The sequence below is a fragment of the Neodiprion fabricii genome, chromosome 5 (assembly GCF_021155785.1).
Source record: "Neodiprion fabricii isolate iyNeoFabr1 chromosome 5, iyNeoFabr1.1, whole genome shotgun sequence".
NCBI classification, from domain to species: domain Eukaryota; kingdom Metazoa; phylum Arthropoda; class Insecta; order Hymenoptera; family Diprionidae; genus Neodiprion; species Neodiprion fabricii.
The window spans coordinates 32,630,756-32,650,356 of NC_060243.1; the positions used below are offsets into that span (position 1 = coordinate 32,630,756).

The 19,601-nt window shown below is 38.1% G+C and overlaps 2 protein-coding genes across 3 annotated transcripts in view; one reads left to right on the forward strand and one right to left on the reverse strand.

Moving 5' to 3' along the window:
• The window catches only part of LOC124182162 (PDZ domain-containing protein 4), a 133,119-nt gene extending 115,183 nt beyond the window's left edge, over window positions 1-17,936 (reverse strand). Inside the window, exon 1 of the mRNA XM_046569054.1 lies at window positions 17,135-17,936. Within this exon, the coding sequence (XP_046425010.1) occupies window positions 17,135-17,155 (21 nt within the window). The 5' untranslated portion in view covers window positions 17,156-17,936. The remainder of the gene's footprint in view (window positions 1-17,134) is intronic.
• LOC124182161 (cytokine receptor-like) lies at window positions 482-6,320 on the forward strand. 2 transcript variants are annotated; one of them, XM_046569052.1, is made up of 9 exons: window positions 482-589; window positions 802-975; window positions 1,119-1,418; window positions 2,263-2,583; window positions 3,527-3,684; window positions 3,794-3,965; window positions 4,221-4,532; window positions 4,608-4,753; window positions 4,815-6,320. In XM_046569052.1, the coding sequence occupies exons 2-9, from the start codon at window positions 843-845 to the stop codon at window positions 5,805-5,807; spliced, it is 2,535 nt and encodes an 844-aa protein (XP_046425008.1). In that variant the 5' UTR covers window positions 482-589; window positions 802-842; the 3' UTR covers window positions 5,808-6,320. The 2 variants fall into 2 exon arrangements, with proteins under 2 accessions (XP_046425008.1, XP_046425007.1); XM_046569051.1 differs by having other exon boundaries at window positions 490-609.
• Window positions 17,937-19,601: the final 1,665 nt, after the last annotated feature.

The following is a 19,601-nucleotide window of genomic DNA, read 5'->3' on the forward strand; positions in this document are numbered from 1 at the left end:
ACAAATTTTTTCGTATCGGCAGACAACGGCTAAAAGGGTTGAAAATACCCTCCAACGATGAGCACTTGACGGGATGATTTCTTGATGCCCTGGTTTCATTCAAATACATCAAGGTCTTCCATCCGAAACTGAGAAACCACCCCAGTGGTTGCTCATTTCTAGGAGTCATTTTTACCCCTTTATTCTGATTCTCCGCCGATACGAAAAAATACATGTTCTACAACATACTTGAGTAGCAATGAAATGTAAGGGGGACTTGTAAGATGAAAAAAAGACTGACAAGATAATTCCATGTACTAGACACTGATAATTTACTTAGAAAAGGCCTCACTGTGTTACCAATTTTCAGGAAAAATATAATCGATGACATTGACGCCTAACTGGCAATTTGACCTCTCGGGACACGAGATAAGAGTTACTTGTACAATTATGTGGTATAAAACGGCTACCACAGCGTAGGTTCATCAGTTCTTACATCGCACGCGACGAGTGTGAAGACGTTTAAATCGTCTATTCAACATAGTCGTAACTTTATTCATGGCTCCAGTGTTAGAGAAAGTGTCGAACAAAAGTGCAAGCACGGATTGTCGTAAGTTCTCTAATTGTAAGGTGAATACTTCGTTAATTTACAATTGTATAAACCTCCGAGTATCCCCATCATCACGATATAGGACTTCGAAAATTTCTACTGATGCGTGGTGATGACGATGATAATGATATGACATGTTGAAATAGTATAGCACATTGCCAAGTGTGGTAGTATAATGTCAAGGTTGAGTGATGTTTTCGTTGTATTGATAGGTGCGCTATAGTGAAGAGAAAGAAAAATATTCGATAAAACTATGGGAAAGATGTGCCATTTGATTAACTCCTCCAGTACTTGGGGTTTAAACGTCCTGTGTCTTGTGTTTTTCCTAACCATACGAGGGGTTCGTGGAAGTCAATCATGCGCCCCTGGCCTAGACTTTATAGGAAGTAAGTTCACGTGGATTATAAAGTAATTCTGAAAATGTATTACATCTTTGCTCTTTGTCAAGTAGAATCGGAAACTGACCGTGTGAGCAGGGTCAAGATGCTGACAAAATTTTCAATATGCCTTCTGTTTATTCTTACTCCAGGAACGTGGCCACAAGGTGACATACAATTAGAGTACGGAGAGCCCTTGAAGATATACTGTATCCTGGATGAGACTCTCATGGAATCAAGGTATCCTGGTAAAAGCTCCTTGGACTTGGTATTTTTTCGAAATGGTAGACAAATCGAACCCGAGCATGTTACTCTCATCAACGAAACAACTATTGCGATGTATATCGAAAAACCAGAACCATCAAGCGACGTCTACATTTGTAAACTCAGATTGAATAACGGCTACGAGCAACAGTATGAGGCCATTTGTATGAACAAAGTTATTATTGGGTGTAAGTATAGATGATTGAATGTTTTTTTTAAGTGGATGTAATACATGTGGAGAAGTCTGTGTGAAACTGACACATTTTTTTTTCTTAGTTCTTATAATTGCAGTTAACTTTGTCGTCTTAAGACTTCCACAACAGTAGAAACTCTCGTGATTTACTTGTAGATCCATACTAATTTGTGTTGTTACTCTGATCTGTTCTTAGTCTATCTATCGGTACTGAAAATTGTACTCGTAATATAAAATGTTATGCAAAGTGTCGTTGCTAGAAACTGAATAGAAACTGAAGAGATCGACGCAATTCGAAGCGAGCCAATAGATGAAAAGAGTTTCGATGCATATTGTTTAGATACATCCTCTGGTATTGTTGTGTCACAGTTCATAAAGATTGAGTCTAGTTTTTCTGCCGGATTCGCTATACTCGGTAGTAAAGCCTAGTTTGATTGATTCCTTAATAGTATTAGTCGTATGATAGCCGATGTAGTCAAGATCATAGTTCAAGTATTAGTCAAAATCAAGAATACCAGAATAAGTTACATTTGAAAACCGTTCCATTCATGCATAATTAGTTGTACTTTTCATAGATAGACTCAGAGATATCATTGGTCAGATATCAACTGGAATTGAAAAAATTCTGACATAATTCGCTGGTTTACTCAAGGCAGGAATTTGTACTATGATGAGAGGAACCGAGGGAGAAAATACGTTAACTTCATACAGACATTATCCTAGAGTTATGAAAAAGAGTCAAACGATAGTTTTTGTTCTTTTTTTACCGATGTAGCGATTCCCTGTAAATATCACCTGTATTCTGGGACTATATTGTTGAAATTTATTTTGTGTTACAGTCAAACCTAAAGAACCATTGAATTTCTCTTGCGTATCGCAAAACTGGGAAAATCTTACCTGTACGTGGGTGCCAGCACCCAATCATATTGCAACTAAATTCTCTCTGGGTTACAAGATACCTGATAGAGTCGGTGGAAGGAAAACTTTTAAATGCCCGGAACCAAAGAGTGACCAAAAGCTACCTCCAAACACTTGTATGTGGGACGCTTGTACGGACCCCCCATACAGAATGGTCCATGAAAGCTTCAAATTTGTGCTGACTGCTGAAAACTTTTTAGGAACCAAAGTTTTCACTTATCCAATTCATCATTTTGCGCATGGTAAGCATTAAAAGCATATGGAAGCAAATTACTTAAGAAATAATCATATGGTTTCAAATAACCTGTTTATTCCGAAATTGCAAACTTCTAGAATATTGTACGTTAAATTAACTGGAAGCGCTGTTATACTTTCTTTACTCATTCTTGGATATCAAAGTATCCACTACTCATTACACGATTACCTTGATTATCCAAATTAACTGGGCCTAGATAATGGAACAGTAACGTTGGATGAAACGATACTGTGTGATGAAGAATATTAGAAACATGAGGCGCACATTTTTATGTCAATTTTACAAATGTCTCGTCCTGCATTAACGCGCGTCACTACATTTTAACTACGTCCACGCGTGAAGTTAATAAAAATATCGATAATATTAACATAGGACTGTGAATGGATTTGCTGTTATACATTTTTTTTTCTAAGCGCGTGTTTATATGTTTCAAAATTCGGTTTTTGCTTGGATAAAGTAAGACATGGATCACATAACAGAGAGTGCGGGTAATGGAGGCTCTACTCCATAGTTTTTTGTAAAACAAAACAAATTCGTCATGTCTGACTCAGAACATTGAGCTTATTCTTTTAATTATTTATTTATTTCCATGGGTAAAAATATAAGTTGCAATAAACAAATTTCCAATTAGCACGTACTGTTTTATCATACATGGATCCATGGGTCTGTGCATGTATAACTTGTGGATCATGTTTTCAATTGTGTAGGCGAATGGTAAAATTAGATTTGTTCACCCGTTGTTTTGATGTGACATGCCAAAATATAATTTAGTTTTTCTTAAAAAGGGAAAAATATTCTTTCCAATGAATTTGAAGACACAAAGACAGCAGTTCCTTTCATATTTGATAGCTAACCACGTGATCAATATCTTTATGTTCTCGTTTGTTTTTATGATCTTTCATCTGACACGCGAACTCCTTATTGCGCAGTGATTCCAGCGAAGCCTGTCGGCTTATCGGTCGTCAATAAAACTTCTTCTAGCGTTTTGCTTCATTGGAAGGTGCCTTATCCAATGGGAACCTTCTCCCCAGGTCAACACTACAAGGTTTCTTATCAGAGCGAATGGGATGATCCGAAGAAGTGGGAGGTAACAACCAAATATGCTAGTTGAAAATACAGGATTATCCTCATGGCACAATTGAGTAGGAAACGAGACACTCCGTGAGGTTAATTCATTCCTATTTCAATGATTATAGACGAAATACATAACAACTGGAGTACGCGAAACTCTAAAATATTTCAATCTGAGCGATTTGCCGTACGCGAACGCAGTTTACAAGGTCAGAGTTTTCGGCAAAAGTTCGCTGGCAGTCGGTGAAGGTAAATGGAGTGAATCGAGCAATTTGAATTTCAGAACCACAGCCACACGTAAGTATAATAACTACCTCTATCCATTCTCCATTTCACAAGAATTTCGGTCTCAATATCATTTGCTGAAAACAAAACTATAGTACTATTCTTATTATAGTTATAGTGTAAAAAGCCTCTCAAGTTGAAATCATTACATTCCTCAGTTAATATGTGGTGCCTGAGTGTTCGCATCGACGACATAATTCATATAGCTGTACTTCAAGCGCACTGACGTAGTGATTGGCCAACCCAATATAATATTTTAATATCCAGTACCAGGTCAATCACCAAAGACGGCTATGGGAAGTTTCGAGACGGTAGTAAAACGCAGCAGTAGAGACGTGTACATATATTGGCAAGCTATTCCAGCATACTTTGAAAACGGAGACAACTTTACGTACGAAGTTTTTGGCATGAAAGAAGACGGAAAACTTTTATACCTAAAGCCAGACGAGATAACCAAAAGCTACGCACTGTTCAAAGAACTGAGTTTGAACTCAAATTTCAAATTTGAAATCGTAGCGATCAACTGCGTCGGAATAAATGAACGGAAAGCTACGATACACGTTCCTAGTGAGAATCGAAGTAAGTCGCGTCTTTCAATGTACGATATCAAAGCCTTCTAACGAAGCGCCAACGTAACCGCTCGAGATATTCCAGGGCCAAAGGAACCGACTTCAATTACAAAAACCACGTTTGACGGGCGTCTCTTCGAACTATCCTGGGATGCACCGTCTTCCACGGACATTGTCAATCAAACGATATTTTGGTGCGAGAATATGTGGGACCGACCTTACCAATGCTCCGTGAGTATATAATTTGAAGCCCATATTAGGTACAAGTTATTTATTGTCTTACTGCGGTCAGGGATATCTCGACTGGATTACCGTCACTCCGAACATGAGGGTCTATAACATCACAGTCCCGGATGAAACGAAGCTCTACCAATTCGCAGTAGCGGCAAACACGGATCAAGGTAGCAGCGGTATGGCATGGACCACATGCACGGTGATCCACAACTCAGTTGTTGGGAAGATGGATTCGGTATGGGTTAATAATGTCGAGTCTAGGCTGATCGAGGTCGGTTGGAAGCTGAAGTGTTCCGACAGAACGGACAGTGTGAATGGTTTCGTCGTTTACTATTGCCCAATGGAAAGCCCCAAGTACCACAACTGCAAAGGCTCGAAGTTGAGCAAAATAGTGCCTGGTGACCGTAACACAATTCACGGTATCGTGGACGGCTTGAAACCCTACACAACCTACATGTTGTCCGTAGCCGTGTTGACCAATAACGGAGAGGGTCCCGATAGTGACCCGATCTTCGCTACGACCATTGAGACAGCCCCAAGTTCACCTGAGAATGTCATTGCGACTGTCACAGGCACGGCCATCACCGTTGAATGGAAACCACCATCTGATGTAAATGGTGTTCTACGATACTACACGGTGCATTATGATCAGGAACCAAAAGACCACAATCAACAGATCGAAACTGAGGAAAGAACGGTGATTCGAGATCTCGAACCCGACACGGTATACAACGTCAGAGTGTCTGCATGCACAGTTATGTGTGGCAAACGGTCCTCCCAGATATTAGTCCGGACTGAGACTGCGATTAAGCATGGTTCCAACGCACCTAGACCAATGTCAGACGTGTACGTTGCAGATGAGGATGAGGAAAATTCGAACCAGTCTCGTCATTTGAGCACTAATGCGATACCAGCAGACCTAGACGATAGAAAATGTCTCTCAATACAGAGGCAAGTGACAAAATCTCAACAACAAGCTAAATTAGCTCAAGAAGAGGCAGCGAGAGCCATCGATATCTTTTTCGAGTCGTGCGTGAGACCCGTTGGCTGAGATTTTGATCGTTAAATGCTTAGTTTTCAATACATCACTTCACATCCGACAATTGGAAGTGTCACAGAACCTGTCTGATGAGGGATTTCAAAAACTACTTACATTCTACTTCATCCAGCAAACCAAATATTCTTCATTGCAAGATTTCTTACATAAAAGTACTTAATTTTTTCCACGCGTAAAGCTTTACTTTGACTTCTGCTGAAAACAATTGGCGAAATCGTTCTTGTAGTGATCACGTCAACCCAATGGAGGAAGGGCGAGAGGGGAATAGTGGATAACAGATAGTCAGGGAATCAAGAGGAGTGAAGAAATTCTACTCGGAGTAGTAAACAAGCCATTTTTGCGAAAGATATTACGACTGCATGATTAGCGCGCAGCTTAGAAGCACGATCGAAGATTTAGAGTGTGTGATGTATGAAATAATCTCCAACCAATGTCAAAACATACTGCAAATCTTCACGATGATAAAAAGACCAATAAAACATGTTTTCATCTTGAAAATAAACGTATTTAATCGAATTTCCAGCCTCTTTCTTAATGTCTGATTTGCCACTGTTCCTAATCTCATTTATGCTACGAAATTAGTTGCTTCGTTTGATAAAAGATAATTTTTCATCGTTTATGTATCAATCGCAGTTGATTATAAATTCTGGGAAAATGTCTTACCGATTCGAGTTTTGCTTATTGTTAGTAATTGTTAACTTTAATCAAAGCTTCAATTCTACGTAAGTCGATAAAATTTTGCAAAAGTTTTTGAAATTCCCTGAAAGTGAGATACTTGGCCGTTTTTTGCCGAGACAAGGCATTAGCCCCAAAGTTTCATTGCTTTTTGGCGTTTATGAGAGACGCTTGATCATCTCGAAAACACGATTTGCAGTTCTTTCGAACTAATTTTTTGGGAATTGGTGCCTTCTTTAGACGGAAAGCGGTTGAGTATTACTGTTTTTGAAAGTTGAGACAAATTGTGCAAAATTCTGAAACTGTTTTGCCGCTTTTCAAAGACAAAAAAATCTTTCTTTCACATTTTTGAATTCATCTTGAATCCCACGATAAATCAGTCATAGTAAAAATATGTGTTCCGTATCTAAGATCACGAATTACTCAAAAAATCACAAAATCGGCCCAATCCACAAATCAACGCATATAGGCATTATCTTTCCCTCTCAAAACCCTCCAAGTTTAGTATTAAACATTTTCTCGCATCTCGACTATTTTCCGATGTATTCGCGTGGGGCGTAACTGGAAAGTTTCTGCAGTTTTCCAAATTTTTTGATACTTTAAAATTAAAAATTATTGTTTGAACGTTTTTTATCTTGTAAAAGACACTCGAGTGAATACTCCCAAAAAAAGTTCAAACCAAAATATTAAATTGCCTCGTTGCAACATCCCCAAGGTTATACCAGCTAGAGGTTTGAAAAAGACCACCCTGTATATCCACTTCCGGTGTAGACTCCGGCTGTCACCTTACCACCTCAATATGTCTGTGCAACGAACTATCCAGAAACGGCTATAAGAGTCGAATGAGCACGTTCCGCTAATTCGTTCGATGCTGTCCACCATCACGACGAAGCTTATTTGGAATCGGAAAATTGAAGGGTTCGATTTTATACGTTCGAGAGAAGAGCAATCTTTGGGAGCCTTGAGAACCTTGGAAAATACATCATCGGCACGAGCCTGAAGTTAGTAACTTTACCGTAACGAAACCTCTTGGGGAAAAAACCATTGTCACTTGTCAAAATATGTGTATGAGTATGTTTTGTTTGTCATCATGGAGCCATATTACCAAATGACTGATACGCCGAAGAGTTTTGACGAGAGGCTGGTAATTGATATGAATGAGTCCGAAAATTGCGAATGAAAATCACAGAGTCCGAAACAACCTCGCGGAAAAAATACCTTAACTTTTGGATGTAAATTCACACCTTTAATTTGTTTTCTTATGGGATTTTGGCATTATCTATAATTTGGGGGTGCGAATCGACATCCAAGTTGAGGGTTTTTTTCCTTAAGGGTACGTACGGCTAGTGTTTAAAAAAGGATTGCACTGGCCATTGAAGAATTTTTGCAGACTCTAAAATAAGATGACGAAAAGCTTATAACTAGATCTCTACTATTTACTACATCGCAGATAAATAAGTTTTTACGTGTATAATGGCTTGTCTTACAGAATCTTATAGTATGGAGTAAACAATATTTGTGAATCGAAAATTGTGCTATTTTTATTACATAAAATCATTTGAAAACGGTTAAAATCTGATACATGTAAAATAGCATTGAGTGTTCTAAACAATTTGAGAAAAATCTAGCTAAAATTATCTTCAGCGAATGGAAATTTCAAATCTCTGTTCGAATAAAAAAATTTTCAACGAATTCCGAAAAGGCCGCGTGGTAATTAATTGAAGCTCGCGCGTTTCGGACGAATCAATTCGGGAGGGTGATATTATAGGTATATTATTATTTTCATTGGTGTGCTCTCGGATTTTTCCTTCTCCGCCGAACCTGCCATTCATCGTTTAGGAGTACTCAATTAATTTTTCGGCGTTTGGTGTATAGGTAGGTACCGGCTTTCACCCGGTCAAATACGATGCTTTCACTCGTGCAGGTAAAAGCAATTCGTGAAATAATATTTATAATGGTTCGTCCCCGACACAACGGACCGCGATCATAAAAACGCTATGAAAACATACGTACAGAGAGGAAGAGAAGAAGGGAAAACGAGAGAAAAGAGAAAATCCGCCTTAAAAGAGAAGGAAAGAAATTGAACCGCGTAATCGTTACCGCATCATTTGTATGTTCTCAGTAAAATACTGCGAATATATTTATTATCGGGGGCAAAAAAAGCTACACATGCAAAAAGTTTCAAAGCACGTATATATTATTGGTAATTAAGTTAATTCCAAGGAATAAAAACGATGATTAAAACACTACCGATATACTAGAATGTACAAAAAAAAAAAAAAAAAAACGATAATTTTTTTATTTTTTCAAAATTCGAGTCAAAAATATTTTTCCAAATACCGTAAAAAAAATGCCGTCAAATTTTGAACTCTTAATATTAATATCAAGAGGTGCATTATCGCGATTTTGTATTTGCCATTTGAATGGGATGGAGATTTTTTTTTTTTTCATTTTATACTTTGTAATTTTATAACTGGTCAACGCGTTAGTGTACTAATAAGACCAGAATGTATTTTTGTAGCCAATTGAAAGCTCTACAAAAAAGGTCTCTTATCATTTCACGATAAATCTACTCTATCAAAAGTTATTTAAGATCGAAATAAAAAAGAAAAAAGAAAGAAGAGATTTTTTTTTTATACAGTCTAGGATATACATTTACAGTTGGATACTATGTAGGTGTATAAAAATAAACATTCGAACATTCTTTTTTCTGTCTTTCTCTGTATAATACTTCCCCCTTTAGTTAATTAGTTCATTTCATTCTCGCCATTTCTCCGAAACGAATTGCACGGATATTTCAATATCGATTCAATATTATAGTATAGAGTAATAATTCTGTCGAATCGAAGGGTATAACTTTCATGGTTTATACACTATGATTATATTTCGCACAGAATTATGTTCAGACTGTAACGATCACGCGAAATTTCATGAAACTGCACAAAAGTATACCGGAGTACGTTTGTACCCTACGGTGATTAATGAAAACACTCAATTTTAGCAATTTTCAATCCCCCCCTTCAAATTTTGTCACACTTTTCGAATATTCAAATATTTTCAAATGGTACCATCGTTTTTCTCATATAAGACAAATATATTAAAAAAGAATCCCCATTTATAACTATGATGATAAAAACTCAGTGTATAGTTAGGTGGTAAAAAAAATTAGTGTACCATTCCAACTATCTAATCCAACTTCAAGCTCGAAAAATTTGTGCAAAAAATTTGTAGACTCGGAAGACAAAAGATCAGGAATAAAAATCGACAGAAAAAAGTCTTCGTCACACGTTAACAGAGTAAAATAAAAAAAAAATAAACAAAAAGAAAAACGTTTATAATATCTACGAAGTTAGAATTCTCTCGTTAATATTTTACATTCGCTTTATACCCATGTTTCCGGTTGTGGGAAATTTTTTCGCACGTCCTTATAATATCCCCCTAAACGAAGGGACAATTTTTCACGCAGAAAATAATAAAAAGTAGGAGAAACGAGAGAGAAAAAAAAAAAAGAACCGCAACCAAGAGGAAAACTGACAAAAACGTTTTTCCTTCCGCGAAACGGTAACAGCTGTACCTGCGAAATGAAATTTTGCAAAGGGTTGGGAAAAGCACATCGAACGTAGAATGGGAAAATGTGACCCCAACTCCATGGCATGCAGTCGCTGAGTGCACATAGAGTGCAGAGGGCATGGGGCGCAGTGTCACACGCCCACGTGGTGCGAGACCGATAAATAATAACGCGCCATTTAAAGCTCGACCCGGATTACACGTGTATCTGGGTACATGTGTATGTGTGTGTATACATACACGTTAACACATATGCGCTGAGCCGCAACCCCCAGACACCGTATGGAACGATTTACTACGTACATACCTCGCGTTCCCAGCCGGATGTACCGGATGCCCAACTTCCAGTTAAAACGGAACGATATATGTATACATAGATATAAATGCAAGTATAAACGAGAGAGAAATATTTTTCAATTTTTGGGAGATAATCCCTTTCAATGTTACAACTCATGTACTAGTTATTGGAATCGTCACTTTGCAATGCGTCATCTGGTGGAAAAAAAATTGAACTAATGCCGCCAGGCTGACGACGGTTGGTCGTTGAGCGTGTTTTTTCGCGTGCGGAGGGTAGAACGGGTGTATTATTCATTACATTTCATCAATTTATGTGATATGAGTAATTTGAAACCAGAAGAATTACGATTTGCCTTCATTAAAATTAAAAAGTTAGGTTATCTGGTGATAAAATGGCGCCGACAATCAGGCACTGACGTCATAGGGACATTTTTCAATATTCCACTAGCAGCCATTTGCGGTTCTGACTGCTGATGTTTTTGAATGCCTTTTGTGGCAAAACTATTATACTTAGCAATGTGCTCCAACGGACTTTTTTGTAGAGCTCGTCGAGATCTTGAAAACTCTTATGCGTAACTTTTTTTCTATCTGTAAGAGTTTAGTCAGCGTTTGCATAATCAGGCTGAAGTTTGTAATGATGCATATTTAGAAAACCTCATTATTTTTCAACTTTAGAGAATTTGGGAATTTGAAATTTAGGAAATTGCTAATAAAGCACGAACAAACTCAGATTTCGTACAATCAACTTTTCGAGTTATTCGAATGGTGCAAAATAGTGATCCTTGTTTCAACGTATCGATACAGTAACGTTACTAACTTCAGCCTCGTTTCGCATAAGTGTGTGATCCTCTTCCGACGACTTGGCTTACAAATATCGTCATAACTTCCAAACTATTGATCTGGCTGTAACGAAATATCGCCTAAATTCTAGCCTGACATTGTAGCTATCTACAGAAAAAAGAAGAATCAAAATCGGTTCAGTAGTTCTATAGTTATAAGCGAACATACGGACGGATAGACAGAGAGGCGTTGAGTTTCATATACATATAGGGCATTCCATGCCAAATTAACAGCCCATGTACCTCACCTCCTTCGATTTTGATAATTTTTTAGTACGATGTTCTTACCGACCCAAAGGAGACCAACAGATTGTTTTAGCCGAAATAAAATCTGAGAAATATCGATAAAACCTACTTCGAAAACACCATTTTTAAAACTTTGAAAAAATTCTCGAGACCCTCTTGGATTTTTAAGAATATAATAATTATAATATAATACTAAAAAATGATCAAAATCAAAGGGAGTGAGGTGCATGGGCTGCTAATTTGACGTGGAATGCCCCATACGCATATAGAGAGCAGAAGAGAAATGAAGAAGAAGAGATACATTATCTGATTCTCGTTATTCATTTATTTATTTATTTTTCTATCCATGCTGTTCAAATACAATTCCTTTGTCTTCTACCTTTTTTCTTTCTTTCATTTTTCCTCGTATCGTTCTGCATGTGTTGGTTATATACACACACACACATATGTTATAACATATTGCACGGATTAATTTATTATCTTGGCGTAGAAGACTGCTTTTCCCGATTAACGCTTTACGGCCAACACATTATTGGTGCGGCGAGCAACAATGACATGCTTTGGCAGGCGGCGGCGTTTCGATGCGTGTAATATGTGAAATAAATACATATATATGTACATTAATCTGTAGCAGCTAAAGAAAATTCTATTCTTTCCCCCCGATGCCGGAAATACCAGGGTCTTTAGGGGATAATATGAATTTTTTATGTAACATTCATATACACAGGTATATATATAGCAAGTTTACTGTGTCTCCGTATCCGCGTATATATTATATGCACCGGGTGACCCGTTCAATTTTTATTTAAGCATCCTTTTCTCAACACTAAAGCAAATTTTTCTCATCCCCCCCTCGTTTCAAACTTTCTTTTACCAATTTTTATTTTCAACGACAGAGTGAAAACGTTGGGGCAAACAATTATTCGACTGAAATGTAAGATGTCTGTCTTCTCGTATTCAAATTCTACGTTTACCGCTCATCTCTAAATATTACGAATTCGATAACAATGAGAATTTTATTAAACTATTTACGTTAGTGTGCCGAAGTGATTTTCGCTGTACAAAATTACAGAATTGGATAATTATAATATAAATATAATAAATAAAAAAAAAACAAAGTAATGTAATTCACTGTACCAGCAAGCAGATTAGAAATTGAAATCACTGTAGTAAACTCATACAGACAAGAAATTAATTATAAAATACAATATTTACAAGCAAAGTATCGAGATACAATTCTATTGCAATTTCTTGACAAATAATGACCTTATCAAGACAAAGAAATAGAATTTAAAAAATCTTCGCCTCAGATACGCGGGAAGAAATGAAAACCTTGACACCGCCGTGTAGATGCGCAAGGGTGGTCGGATTACGGGGGATAAAAAAAAATAAGTGGCAACAAAACACTCGTATAGAAAACAACAACAATTGTCGAAGTACATATAGCAGGGAGAGAGAGAGAAAGAAAGAGAGATCGGAGAAAAACGGATCCTGAGAGACGAGAGGAAAAAAAGGGTGAGGTTTGTGCTTCTTATCAACCTGGCTGTATAAGGTATGTACTTATACATGGTGTTCAGTGAAAAAATCCGTAACAAATTCAAGGACATTTCGAGGAGACATCTTCGGGTTATTCAAGGACACTCAGGAGAAATAAAAATACACGAAAATGATGATTATTAGACACATTTCTTTCTTCTAAAACGTAAAGGCAAAAATATATATTCTACTCAATCCGAGTATCACAGTGTTGTCTTATTTTAATAGAATAATATTTTCTTCTTTTTTTTGCCAGGACCAATGCGTCGCGAATCTTGAAAATAGAATATTTCTAGGAGAAAAGAAAAATTCAAGGACATTTCCAGGACTTTTTAAGAATAAAAGAAAAATGCAAGGACATTCTCAGGACTTTTTGAGGGTGAAAAAATTCAAGGACATTCTCAGGACTTTTAAAGTAGAAAAGAAAAATTCAAGGACATTTCCAGAGCTTTTTAACGGAAAAAGAAAAATTCAAGGACATTTCCAGAACCGTAAGGACTTCCAGGACCACCGAACACCATGTATTATATTACCTGTAATGCTGCAGTGCGTGGATATAAAAGGACATGAGTACAGGCGCTATTTGCTCAGGTGCATAATGCAAGCACACGAAATTCTCTTCAACCCCTCCACCAATACTATATTTATACTTCCATCTCGGACCACCCCTTGACTTAACTCCAGAATCTATAATCGATGGGCTCATCGTCACATCGAGTAGAAAGAGCTCTTCGTCCTCGAGAAGTTTCGAATCAATACGGAGATAAGCGAACGAAGGTTAAACACCCTGAGGAACCTTTTTCAAAAATTATTGAAGATTGTAGAGCTTGTAGGTAAAAACGAACACATCATCCCTTGCCAGTTTCAAATTATCAGAGTACTTTTATAAAATAGTTCCGTCAATCAAAAACTGTGACTATAATTTTGATACTTCGTATCGATTTTTCGTATCGCAAAAACTAATTTTTAAACCTTGTTTCGACGAAAGAGAAGAAATATGTCAAGTTAGTTAACGTTAGCGTAACAACGAATAATTTTTAGGAAAAATAGTATCTTCGCAACTCTATGATTGTTTGAAACTGAGTAAACGTGACGTTGTCATATTTTGAAAAACTCAACTCTTTCGAAATCATTAAAAAATTGCAAAGCGACGATTTGTTCCCTAACATATCATCACGTCAACGTTACTCTAACTTCGACCTTGTAGAAAGGATATCTTTTGCTCACCCGATGAAGGATTTCCGTAAGCGGAAGACAAGGAGATGGAGACGAGAGAGAGAGAGAGAGAGAGAGAGAGAGAGAGAGAGAGAGAGAGAGAGAGAGAGAGAGAGAGAGAGAGAGAGAGGGAGAGAGAGAGAGAGAGAACGAGGGAGGAAATTTACTGTTCGAGCTAGCAAGCAATCAACTCAGTTAAGTGGTCGGGAGAAGAAAGTTGAGGAAGATTCGAGTTTTCCGATTCAAGATACGTACACACTTTGTACCTAGGTATGTACGTACATACATACGGCTAAACGTATTTGTCGCAGCGAGTCGATAGAATGTATAACCTATAACAGGTAAACGAAAAAAGGGCCCCGAAAAGCAATTTACGATCTTGGTCGATCGGAACGCGACGCGATGATCTCCCGGGTGAAAAACCATCCCCGTTCCTCTCTTCAGCGTCGGTAGATTTCCTCAAATGACAATCTAATCGAGCCGAGGATGGTGACTGCAGCTAAGCGAAGGAAGAAACGAACGAAAGAAAAAGGACCGACGAAGACGAGAGTGTAAGATGTAAGAGGAGGGCTCAACAGACGCCGAGTGACGGCGATAAAGGAAGATAACGAAAGGAGGGAAAAAATAAAAGGAGAGAAAGAGAGACGGAGGGTGGGAGGGACATACATAATTCAACTCGATTTACACGCCTCCTCCAGTATACCTACCAACCTTCTAAACTATGCCGACAAGTTCAAGGGTCTTCAAAATTTCTCTCGTTTCCGTTAAAATTTTCGTTCCTTTTTTTTTTTTTTTGTTTTTTTTTTTTTAGTTCATATCTCTTTCACGATTTATATTTAATACCGAAAACAAGATGAGAGACAAATTGGTTTAGAACTGTATCGGAGTTTGGGACAGTTTTTCAGTAACCAGCGATAGGGTAATTATATTCACACGGTGGGCGCAATTTATCTTTTAATCTGACGAAGATGACGTCGGTAACGTTATTGTAATGATTTACGTTTCGGAAAAAATTGTTACTTCGCAGTAATTTTCTTAGAATGTCTGACGATTTCGAAAATTCAACTACCTCGGTCACTATAAAATTATGAAACAGTGATTTTTGTCCCGCCATGTTTCGTTACGTCAACTTTACTAAACTGTTCATTTATTTTAGTGATAATATATGAGACTGAAGTTAGTAACGTTAACGTAACGAAACATTAGGGGAAAAATTACTCTTTCGTAATTTTACAGTGACTGAAGTGTATAGTTGAGTTTTCGAAAATAGGAATAATTTTCGACTTGTTATAATTTACCGCATCGTTAGACATTATTAAAATTGCGATATGACCATTTTTTAGCATACGTGAATTATTACAATAACGTTACTAACTTCAGCCTATGTAGAGATCATATTGAAGTTAGTAACGTTATCGCAACGATTCATGCTGAGAAAAAACCGTTATTTCGCCATTTTGGAATTGTCTGAAATTGAGTAAACCGCGATAAAACAAAAGACAATCATATTTAGAAATATTAATTCTTTAGACGATCATTATAAAATTAAGAAAATAGCGATTTTTTCCCTAAAGTTTCGTTATCCTAAAGTAACTAACTTTAGCCTCGTAGAGCGAGAAATAAAAGTGAAAGAAACGATTTGGAGGTTATAAATTAGAGCGAATTGTGTCGACGAGGACCACACGGGTCGCTCAATCCCGGGTATTTAAAATGACTGAGGCCACGTTCTTGAACATCATACTTATGTAGGCCCGCATTAATTAGTTACAATTAAAAGCAGCCCTTAAATTGCGGGCAACGCGCAAGGGACAGAGGGCGTGTTCTTATTAATAGCACCACTCAACTTGCATGGCTATACTTAAGTATGCATGATGTACTACATGCATATACCAACGCCTATCTTCCGGGTTGAAAAACTATTTATGATATGTGCCCGTAGGTTGAAAAATTTGCGATTGTTTTAAGTATTCAACGAGTTTACGAGTCCATGCATATCACGAGATTGAAGTTAGTAACGTTATCGTAACGAAACAGCGGGGGGGGGGGACACTCTTTTCTTAATTTTAGAATAACTGTCCAAAGAACTAATATTTCTAAATACGAGTGTGTTTTGTTTTATTACGGTTTACTGAATTTCAAACAGTTCCAAAATGGCGAAATAACGGTTCTTACTCAGAAAAAATCGTTGCGATTGCGTTACCAACTTTAATACGATTATATATGTATGTATATTCAAGAGCAGAAAGTTTCGATCATCCACTAATAATTCTCTCGTTCCGACGTCGGGTTGAAACGATTAATTCATACTTATAACGCGTTTGCGTTGTGCACGCAGTGTTATCGGTGTTGAAATATCTGAAAAAATTATCGCACCCCCGTTTTAACGGATATTAACGACCGTCCGTGCACCTATACGGATATATCGGCGTTCGATTTCTAGTGAAGAAAAAAAGGAGGTTGGGCTGTGGGTGTACATGCATCTGCATCTCGTTATTCCTGCTTAATCCAGTATTAAAATAATAATAGCAATGAGCGAGAATCTTAAGAGGTGTATAGAACAAGACGTGGGAGTGAGAAGTCGTGCAGCACTAGCGAGACACCATAATCAGCACCCCGCCAGAAGCGGGAGCGTGAGATAGATATCGGGGAAAGAGGAAAGGGCAAAAGGGAAAGGGGAATGGAGAAGGAGAAGGAGGAGAAGAAAAAGAAGGTAACGTGAATGAGTAGGTGCGGATGAGAGCGAGAGAAGGCTTACAAAAAAAAAAAAAGATGAAGAATTACCAACAGAGACAGAGAGAGAGAAATAGATAGACATATAGATAGATATTTAGGTAGTTAGATAGATGTTTGTTATGTCCATAGCGATGTTGGATGTGCATATAATATACATAATGATGGAAAGTTTATACAAGATATAGAAAAAAGAGAGAGAGAGAATAAACTCACCTTTAAAATGACAAAGTCCATGACTTTCGAGCTGCCCTGCTTCTTCTTCTTCTTCTACTTCTTCTTCTCTCTTTTTCTCCTCAGCAGCGGTGGGACCGCACTCCTCTTCAGCTACACTTGGTCAGGTTTTGGTAAACTCGACTGAAGATATATAAGTATCCCAAAAGAAACGCACAATGTGTTTACATGTAACTACAGGCTTCTTGCATTTAGATCATATGACGCGTGACGCGAAACGGCTAACCGACATCGAAAATGAGTTTTATAGTTCCCTCAGTGTTCTCGAAAAATCGGACTAGAAAGAAACTGGCTCGATGAAGCGAAACCAACGAATGAGGAATGAAAACCAAAATAAAAAAATATCCAAAAAAAAAACCAATACAAACAAAATAAGGATAGAAAAATGAATACCCAAATGAAAAGAACAACAATCAAAATCGACCCGTCGAATAACCGTTCAAGACTCGCACACTGTCTCCACTTTCAGCGCGAGCTCACGACCTTTGTAAAGCATATTCGGATCCGGTACACCGGTTCCATGACCCTCATCTCGGTGACTCGTTAGGCGAACGCAGACTCGTTACGACGATATTATATTTGAATTATTTTTCGGCACGGGGCTTCGGCGATGCCCTAACCGATATCGGGAGACGCGGGCTGCAGGCATGCAGCTGCCGGCGAGAAATCGTGTAAACGATAACGATGAGGGCCAATCGGATGCCGGAGCTCGTGCCCCTGGAGCTCCTCACTCGGCGGCAGCTCGGCGTCGACTAACTCGAGTCGGCGGCGTCCGGACTGCACAGAGAGCTCTGAGTAACTGCTCCGATAGGCAGGAACCACGGCCGGCAGCCACCAGCAGCACCAGCAGCAGCACCGGCACCAGAACCGGCAAGCAGCACCACCAGCAGCAACCAGAACCGAGGCAACGACCAAGCGCGGAGAACAGTCGAAGACCTTTGCGACCCTACGTATATACTTACTCTCCTCGAGTCCCGCTGCGTTCCGGAGGCTCCTGTATAATCCAGCCCACCTGCCTTGGTGTTGGTGACACGCTCGTGTTTGTGCACGGACCCAACCTTACTTACACCTATGCATCTCAGACTGCACGCTGCATCAGCATGCCGCTGCACTTCGGAGAGTCGCGGACCACGCAGTCGAGAAAGAGAAAGAGAGAGAGAGAGAGAGAGAGAGAGAGAGAGAGAGAGAGAGAGAGAGAGAGAGAGAGAAAGAGTGAGAGAGTGAGAGGGGGGGAAAGTGTGGGACACGCTTCGCTACGCACGACGCAATTCTGATGGATGCTTTCGTGACAAAACTTACCGTACCGCAGAACTTTGTAGAATCGCGGGGGTTGGACGAAAATTTTTATGCGGTTCATTGACGGCTCGAGTGCCGTAGGAACGAGAAGAAATAATCGATTATTTTTTTCACGATTAATTGAGTATAATTGGTTGTTTTTCAAACTTGATTAATCGGTCGACTCGATCATTTTTTCTAACCATCGTTTTTTGTTTTCTACTCCCATTAACGACGCGATGCAATGTCAATTTGTGTGATTGAAGTATCGATTATTATCATTGTCTTGCTTCTGAGTACCTATTTCATGTAATAAGTGAAAGATAGATGAATATTTTCACCTATTTTTGATGAAACTATAAATTATGAAAAAACTTTTTCGCCATTAAGACTGCGTACTGAAATTTACGAAATTTTCATTTCAAATGCAACGTTTCAAAAAAATACGAAACGATTAATTTCTACCGATTCAATCGAGTCGTGTTCGATTATGTTTTTTAACTCGAGGTGTCTCAGAATTTCAGTTCTAACTGACGACAAAAGTGACAATTCGAGAAATTTTATCGTTTTTCGGTGATTGTAGAGGAGAATTTAAAAATGCTTTTTCAAAAAAATATCAATGCTGGTCAGCTTAGAAAATCTTGTTAAGTTTCTGTGATACACCAAAAAATGTACCTATTACGTATTCGAAAGAGATTCGATAAGCTTTCGGCTTCTATATTTTTAACGTCCACTGTAAACGTAATGATTTATTATTCACCGTTGATTGATAATTCATGAAAATAATTACAATACTTGGGGTAACAATTATCGCAATAATTGCAGAAACGAATTGAATACGATATGGGAAAGAAATTTTCAACTTTTCTCGCCTTCAATGAGGTAACCAGTCATGCTGCAACATCATTTCAAACGTCGTTACAAGCTCGCAGTTACGCGGTCTCGGAAAATTTGTCAAACTAAATTTTAACTTTAAATACGATATCTTTTTCCACCATATTCTGCGATACAATATTGTTGTTCTATTCAGCAGTTGGTATGCTTCTTCGATTCTCTTATTCAGTGCAAAGTCATCTATCATTTTATAATTGAACTGGGATTGTACAAATTGTTAAAAATGATTGTTGGGCATTGAAATCTCTTGTTTAATTTCCCCGTAAGATGGATATTGGAC